Here is an 8281-nt window from a genome sequence, read left to right as displayed (position 1 = left end):
GCACGAAAACTAAAAGTTCCTCCCCCCTGAGGCAATTTCTAATTTCGAACATGGTGAGCAACATGCGAGGCCCACTCCGAGTGCATCAATATGCACGAACCAGTCCAATGCATTCTGTTTGCAGGGGAAAAACCTCTTTGCGCCGATATTGACCCTCAAATGTGACGGCAGAGCTCTCCGAGAGTGCGTGTCATCTGGGCGGAAGTGTTCTCACAAGGACTTTATGTAACAGAGCCAGAGGGGAGGGCGACCACCGCTCGCTCTTCCCCAAGATTTCGCATGATGAATGGAAAATAACGGCACGTTTGGCGCAACGCCAGTCATCAAGCAAACAGATTACGTCGCTCGTAAACTAAAAACTAACAAAGAGCAGGACCGTATAGGCTGTTGTTGTTGGTACGTTGCTGTTGTTGTTGTTGTGTTGTGGGTTGCTGGGGCTTCTACTTACTTGGCGGGGTGGGGACGGGGAATTTGGAAATGTATATGGGGGCCTGGACTAGCCTTAGTCTAACTTATTAAAATCCTAATTTGTACTGTGGTTGTGCGGGGCTCCACATCTCGCGCCCGCCGTCATTCGCGTAACTAGCGATAAAATCCAAACAGCCGCCGTGTTTTGCTAAAGTCAGCTGCTTGTCATTATGGCCAGCATTTCCAAGCTTACTCGGTGGGGGTGGTTGGTGACGGCCCCAGCAGCCGGGCTTTTTATTTTCTCGAGTAAATGGTCACTCTAATCCGCAAACTGTTGGATAAAGCGCCGGAAACAAATTAACCAAACACTACGCGAGTCCGGTGGCCAGGGACAGTGTCCCTGGCGTTTCTACTGCTGCTCCTAATCCTCTTCCAGCTAACGGCCGCCTACCGCAACAAGTCTACCGTCCTAACGAGGAAAATCCACCGTCGCCGGGATGCTACCTGTTCGAGGCACTTGATCCAGGAGCTTCTGCCGCTGCCTGACACCTGTCCGCCGGCAGTACTTCGTCTACGAGGCGTCGTTTACATCCTGTACGACGTGAATCTCTCCGAGGGCTTCAATCTCCGACGTGACGTATACATTCGCATGGCAGTTTTCGTGCGGCGCCTACGGCACAAGGAACGCTTCCGAAACGTGCGCCTAGTACTGCCCCCCTGGCCTCGACTTTATCACTGGAACTCACAGGGCCTGCGGCAGAGCAATCTGCCCTGGAGCCACTTCTTTGATGTAGAGAGTCTTCGCCGCTATGCCCCGGTTCTGGACTATGAGGAGTTTTTGGCCGAGCAGCGCCTGTTTGGCAGCCCAGGCGCTCCCTTGGTGCACGTAGCACACGCATTCCGCCTGCAGCATTTCGACCATATGCTTGAGCAAGGAATATTTAGGGACAAGTTTGAACGTATTACGGATGCGCCATGCAACGAGAGATCCCTTTCCGGCGGACCCATTCTCCAGCAACCGGAGTTGCGGGTAGAGCGTTTCCATTGCGTCCGCTTCCAGGGCAGCGCCGGGCTGTTAGAGAAACTGCTCCGTGAGGCTATTGCTGAGGACACAAGCGGACCCGATGACGCGGACCGACGACGATCGGACGACATGCGTACCTATGCTGTGCTCGCGGCCGCGACAGTGCGCCACGACCACTGGGGCGACGCACACTTCAGGCTGGCTCGTCGTTCACTGCGGTTTTACCGGCGCATCAGCACTGCTGGTGCCGAATCCACGAAACAGACTCTAACCACTAAGGATGAGGATACCGGAGTGCAGCGACCGGCCATGTGGGAGCTGGAACGCCCAAAGCGAAATGCCCGTGGCGGGGACTACCTTTGCGCCCATCTGAGACGCGGCGATTTTGTGCGGTCCCGAGAAGGGACCACTCCCACACTAAAATCGGCTGCCCAACAGGCAAAGCAACTAATGAGGGGCTTTAACCTCACCACCGTGTTCATGGCCACCGATGCTACTCCATATGAGCTGATGGAGCTGAAGGAACTGTTCTACCGTTTCCGTTTCGTCCATTTTACGCCGGAATCAGATGCCCAGCGGCGGGAGTTGAAGGACGGAGGTGTGGCCGTGGTGGACCAGCTAGTGTGTGCATATGCCCGGTACTTTGTGGGCACATATGAGAGCACATTCACGTACCGTATCTACGAAGAGCGGGAGATTCTCGGGTTTCCGCAGTCGAGTACCTTCAACACCTTTGCAGGGCGCTAGCTAGGAGCCTGCTCAGAAATCGTTGGCTCCTATGTTTGGCCTATTGTTTGGATGATGGCAGCGAGATTGACTATGAGGAGGATGATGATTTGTACTGAATTCTCGCTGTGTTATCAAATATTGTACTAAGAATCCGATAGCTATGGAGACTATCTTCTCCATCCTGCTAAGATTACTCGAATCCTAGTTGTAAGTTCACGTTTATCAAAACTGCAACAAATATTCCAAACAACCTGCGATTATGTACCAAAAAATAAATCAATAATCTTTATTCAACGTTCTTTTTTATACATTTTGCCTTTTATACACTTTTCTATACAAGTTTTTCAAATTTACGCGCCATCCATTCTAACTGTCTGGCACAATATACAACCCCAACGTCTGGCTCCACCATCGAATTGTCCAACCAGGTGGCAGCTCTTTCCCATCACTAAACTTGGGAAAGGCAAAGAATTGCACGTGTTTTTATTTTGAAAGAATTATTTTACTTAGACGGTAGTTACCTTTTTTAGAATGGGTAAGAAAAACAAGGGCGCCACGCCCAATCTGGGACGCCAGCTGATCAAGGATCGGTTTGGCCACACGCCACGCAGGAAGGTGGACAACGACACAATGGTGCGTAGTGCGTAGAAACACATAGAAATCCAAAATAATAAACAAAATGTTTCAATTCCCGTAGCTTCACACCACGGAACTGCAGGACGGCTACGACTGGGGCCGCCTTAATCTATCGTCGGTGACGGAGGAGTCGTCCTTCCAGGCTTTCCTGCGCACGGCTGAGCTGGCCGGTACAGAGTTCCAAGCGGAGAAATTGAACATCACCTTCGTGAACCCGAAACAACGAGTGGGACTGCTTAGCAAGACACAGGAGCAGAAGATGCACCAGAAGCACCATGAACACCGTGACCAGCTGAAGATTCCGCGACGCCCCAAATGGGATAAGAACACCAGACCAGAGGAGCTAGAACGGGCGGAAAATGAAGCCTTTCTCGACTGGCGTCGAGATCTTGCTCTGCTTCAGGAGGACGAGGAGATCATCATGACGCCCTACGAGAAGAACCTTGAGTTCTGGCGGCAGTTGTGGCGTGTCGTTGAGCGTTCCGATGTGGTGATTCAAATTGTCGATGCCCGCAACCCGTTGCTCTTCCGCAGCGTCGATCTGGAGCGTTATGTTAAGGAAGTGAATCCTAACAAGATGAATATGATCCTGGTCAACAAGTCAGACCTTCTGACGGCTGAGCAGCGTCGCCACTGGGCGGAATATTTCGACGGCGAAGGCATCCGCACAGCGTTCTATTCTGCTACTCAGGTAGAGGAGGAATTGAAACGCGAGGCAGAGGCAGCTCGGCAGGAAAACGTAGCGGAGGTACAGGAGCTGCGTACGGCGGCCGAAGAGATTCAGAAGTCTCTGGACAAGTGGCAGGGAACATTAGAAGCCATCGAGCAGAAGCTGAAGATTATGGACTGTAAGGAGAAGCTACCTTGCCTTCCCACCGATAAGAACAGCTCGCGAGTACTATCCCGCCTGGAGCTGATAGAGTTCCTGCGTCACATTTACTCTGGGCCGAGGCACACAGAGCAGCACGTGACTATCGGAATGGTGGGCTATCCGAATGTGGGAAAGAGCAGCACAATCAACTCCCTGATGACGGTCAAGAAGGTCTCTGTTTCGGCCACTCCGGGAAAGACAAAACGCTTCCAGACACTTTTCCTGGACAAGGACATCCTGCTGTGCGACTGCCCGGCTGGGTTAAGCCCAGTGTTGTGCTTACCACGGCCGACATGTTGCTCAATGGCATCCTGCCTATCGATCAGATGCGTGACCACGTCCCGGCTGTTAATCTCTTGTGTGAACGCATTCCGCGCCATGTTCTCGAAGATAAGTACGGCATCGTGATAGCGAAGCCCCTGGAGGGAGAGGATCCCAATCGTCCGCCATATTCGGAGGAGTTGCTTTTGGCCTACGGATGTGAGTGTTTTTTGTATGTCCTTTGTACATTCATATAAGCGTTCCCCTTTCTTTACAGACAACAGAGGCTTCATGACTTCCAACGGTCAGCCGGATCAAGCGCGTTCCGCTCGCTATGTGCTCAAGGACTATGTGAACGGCAAGCTGCTTTATTCCCTGGGACCGCCCTCGGTGGTCCAGGAGGACTATCACAAATTCCCTGAGCGCCAGCGCAAGGTGATCGAGGAGTCGCAGCTTCCCAGCCAGCAACAGAGAGCCATGAGGGTAAGGATTCCATCACAAACCTCATAGGCTGTAAAGTACTACTTCCTAATAATCACTTTTCGTTTTTAGATTGACAAAAGCCAGGCGAAGGTTCTGGATCAGCAGTTTTTCGACGATAAGCCTAACCACGCCCATGTCAAGGGCCGTACCAACTTTCCACATGTCCGCTTGAGCAATGACGGATCCTTAGTGGCCGCCGCCGACCCGATGGCAAAGCCCTGGCGCCACGTTAAGAAGGAACGCCGCGAGAAATTGCGCAAAAAGTTCTCCCACTTGGACGAGCACTAATCCCTGGTTGGACGTGCAACTATTTATTAAACTGCACCCTGTATATTTTTAGCATTAGACTTTCCTAGCTATTAAAACAAATGCCAGAGCGTTATCTCGCGAAAAAAAAGAAAGATCGGAGTGCGTAATTGCCCCCATAAGTCGATAACCTCCCACAGCCACTTAATCGCGTTTGGGAGTCAAGGAGGAGGCTTCGCTCGTTTGCATATCGCATACACACAGCATATGATCACATGCATGGGAGTAGGGGGAGAACTAGTCCACTCCAGCCCGGAGGAGTGAGAGGGTGCAGTGCGTTTTTGTACTTTGATCGCTTGATAAACATATCTCTCGGCAGGTCTTGTCTTCTGCTGGAATTAGCAAGAGGCAGTCTCTATCTGAACGTCGCCGAACGACGATGGCCGCGGGCGCAGACTTCCAGCACTTCGGGCAGCTTTCGGTGGGTCGCATCTCTCCCGGAGTGCTACGCATTCAGTTCGGACCCACTTGGCAGCGACGCACCGTTTACGAGCTAATGAGAGCACTGGATCTCGCCACTAAAGATGAAGATATCCGGATAGTGGTTCTGTGTGGAAACTTTTCCATTGATTGCGGCGGCGACTCCTATCCCCTGGAACTGAAGCAGGGGCTGGTGAAAAGAACCCGGCAGCGGGCCTCTGAAGCTATAGATCATCCGGATCCGGTGGAGGAACAGTACATACACGAGAAGGCGGCAAACTTTGTGATGCGCTCGCTGGCCAAGAAGCTTCTGGGCTATAGAAAACTTTTGGTGGCCTTTGTGGATGTTCGATGCCTGGGACTGGGCTTTAGCGTTTCCAGTCTGTGCGACCTGGTCTATGCCACCGAATCAGCCACCTTCCATCCCGCCTTCTCACACCTCGACTCCTGTGCGGCAGTTGGTCCTAACTGGACGCTTCCACACATCCGGGGGCTGCTGCTCTTGGGCGAGCAAGCGGATGCTGGAAGTGCTCGGAATAGTGGCCTGGTGGCTGGCGTTGTTAAGGATCCCCAGGAGTTTTGGAACCGCATAGAACAGTATTCGCATCTGCCGCCCTCATCGCTGTTGGCTACGAAGAAGCTAATGCTCCGACCCTGGCGAGACGCCTTGTTGGCGGAACTGCGCGAGGAATCCACTCCTCTGGCCTCCCAGCGACGTCGTCTAGCCCGGCCCAAGCTGTAGGATGTATTTTGTAGATTAAATGGTTTCTTTTTTTTTAATTCTAAACAACTAATTTGAATAAAATTTAAAATTAAAAAAGGATATTAATGTCGAAACTTGCATCTTGAACATAATCTTAAATATTTCTTCAAAGGATTAACTTCCAGTAGGCTGGGAGAATCCAACAAGTAGTCTGTGAATCGAGCAGGGATAACATTATATTCAATATTATGTCTGACATTGTAAAGGTAACTGATCTAGGGAGCTCCGACACCACTTTGGCTCCCATCTACAAAAATATGTCTGAGGAAATTTCCGAAACCGAAATGATTGGCGACGGCGCCCCCATCTGGAGGAAACTAAAGCAAAGGTCAAAGTCATGAGCAATGAATCGAACTACTGTTTTGACGCGACACAGACCATTACGGGTGAGCTTGGATCTCAGGAGGATGGCCCGTCCGGCTCCCCCTCCTCCTGGCCCGCATCAGAGGCCATTATAGAATCCTGTGAATTGGCATGTTTCAAGTGGAAGACTTTTTCGGACGAAGAATACACAGACTGGAAGAAAATGTCCAAAAAAAACACTGAAATTCCATTGCGATCGTTTTTCTCTATCCTGAAAATGAATCAATGTCCAAAGACTGTGAGCGACAAGCCGCCGAAGCCATCACTGCTATCTCTAGCTGAGGAGAGGTTGGCCAAAAACTTATGTGCCACCACCTGTGTATGGATAGGCGAGCACACTCACTTCGACTGCATTCCCGGTCTGCTCAAGTGCTACTCCGTGTGGTTCGCCACACGCGACTGGCGTCTCCAGGAGTTTACATTTGAAGAAAAAAATGTGCCAGCCCTTGGTTTCGAGATGCTTTACAAATGGATGCGTACCACGGAAGTCCCGGAATTGAAGAATGTGGTGCCGACTCTCCAGGCCGCCAAACACCTTAAGGTCGAGATTTTATATGATGCACTTTGGGCTCGAATGTGCCACGAATCGGTGCAGGAGAAAGTAGCCTTCCGGTGCTACCTGCAGGCCCAGAACCTACCTGAGCTTGGAATACTACGTGAAACTATGCTTGGAAGGGTGCGCAATTACTTCCTACCACTGGTGGGCAGTGAGGACTTCATTGACCTAGAGGTGGGGGTGCTGGAGCAACTATTGTTGCTGGACTCCCTGGGCGTCAACTCGGAGATGGAAGTTTTTTTTGCTGTTCTGCGATGGGTAGGTCATCGCCCAGAATTGGTATCTGAGCGCTTGCCACATTTGCAACGCTTGATGGACTGCGTCCGCTTCCCTTATATGCCAATGAAGTTCCTGGTCAGCTTGCGCAACTCCACCGTGCACCCTGACCAGAAGGAGCTCTGTCGGAAAGATCCGGTGCTTTTGGCTTTCAACAAGGATCCGAAAACAATGGATCGCATATCGGACGCCGTGACTTTTATGGGTTCCCGTTGCCAGCACGATATCAAGAAGTTTATGGAAATGTGCAGACGCAAGTTTGTCCAGTTGGTGTACCCGCGAAAGTGGCAGTACCACCCCAAGTGCTCCTACCATGTTCGCCACGAGAAGTCCAGATTCCCCCACACGCATCAGTTCACGGCTACTGACTTTGCCGACTATGTTGAATCTTTGCAGGAGGAGTGGTCGGGTGACGGACCAGAGGATTCGGGAAAATCCCAGATGGAGGACTTGGAAGTGGATATTATCTTTACATTGAAAGACGAACAAAGAGGTGGTACATCGGTGGTATAAAACCCCGATGATACTCCAGCACCTAGCGTGGATAGAAGGATAAAATAGAATAGAAGGATAGAAGGATATAATGATATCCTTCAAACTTGTTCTTATTACAAAACTATCTATTATATTATCTATTAATATTATCGATCATTGAGGTACACGGCAATAGCTACCTATGTAACAAAATTTAAATATTTTACGGAAATTATATATGATGTTTAATTTGAATCTAAGCTTTTTAATGGATTTAGCTTCTCTATAAGGATAGGTACATACATAGATGTTAGGTAGATGGTATCTTATTAGTCTTTCTATTTCCAGTCTTTCCTTTTATGTTTGTTGAATAACTTAATTAAACTCACAAATTTTAAATCTTAAAATGCCTCCACTGCCATTTCTGTTGCCTACTTTTAGGGGTGCCATATAGTCCAACGACGGGTAAAATTCTACGGTTTTTTTGCATATCATAACAATGCCGAAAATGTTTTAGTTTGGTGGCAGTTCAATAAAAAAAAAAAATTAATAATAAATAAAAATAAATAATATTTTATTAAAAAATAGCGCCCTCCTCCTCGATTCTCATAGGTGGCACTTAAGCAAGCCTGAAAACTCGGGAAAATTCTTTTTTTTCGTGCAGGTTTTATTGCTTGCCTTTGTTGTAAAATTTGTTGTTGTAGTTTATTG

At 49.6% G+C, this 8281-nt stretch overlaps 3 protein-coding genes and 1 pseudogene across 3 annotated transcripts; all 4 read left to right on the top strand.

The window, feature by feature from the left end:
- Window positions 1–785: 785 nt before the first annotated feature.
- Window positions 786–2179, top strand: LOC138927052 (GDP-fucose protein O-fucosyltransferase 2-like; the record flags this gene model as incomplete). The annotated part of the gene is made up of 1 exon (XM_070282575.1): window positions 786–2179. A coding segment is annotated over one exon (1394 nt), but the record flags the coding sequence as incomplete, so codon positions are not given.
- Window positions 2180–2594: 415 nt separating this feature from the next.
- LOC138927050 (large subunit GTPase 1 homolog) lies at window positions 2595–4848 on the top strand (annotated as a pseudogene).
- A 22-nt stretch (window positions 4849–4870) lies between these two features.
- On the top strand, window positions 4871–5920 carry LOC138927051 (enoyl-CoA delta isomerase 2-like). The gene has a single exon (XM_070282574.1). It carries the CDS (start codon window positions 5098–5100, stop codon window positions 5878–5880), a length of 783 nt encoding a protein of 260 aa, XP_070138675.1. The 5' UTR covers window positions 4871–5097; the 3' UTR covers window positions 5881–5920.
- A 303-nt stretch (window positions 5921–6223) lies between these two features.
- LOC108122709 (kelch-like protein diablo) lies at window positions 6224–7816 on the top strand. Its single transcript, XM_017237429.3, has one exon. It carries the CDS (start codon window positions 6239–6241, stop codon window positions 7607–7609), a length of 1371 nt encoding a protein of 456 aa, XP_017092918.3. The 5' UTR covers window positions 6224–6238; the 3' UTR covers window positions 7610–7816.
- Window positions 7817–8281: the final 465 nt, after the last annotated feature.

This window comes from Drosophila bipectinata, unplaced genomic scaffold, assembly GCF_030179905.1.
Source record: "Drosophila bipectinata strain 14024-0381.07 unplaced genomic scaffold, DbipHiC1v2 scaffold_152, whole genome shotgun sequence".
Taxonomy (NCBI): Eukaryota; Metazoa; Arthropoda; class Insecta; order Diptera; family Drosophilidae; genus Drosophila; species Drosophila bipectinata.
The sequence above is the reverse complement of the archived record's forward strand: the minus strand, read 5'-3'. Positions and strand labels throughout refer to the sequence as shown.

Excerpts from the sequence above, each read along its gene's own strand:
- LOC138927051 (XM_070282574.1), top strand. The coding sequence starts at position 5,098 with ATGGCCGCGGGCGCAGACTTCCAGCACTTCGGGCAGCTTTCGGTGGGT.
- LOC108122709 (XM_017237429.3), top strand. The coding sequence starts at position 6,239 with ATGAGCAATGAATCGAACTACTGTTTTGACGCGACACAGACCATTACG.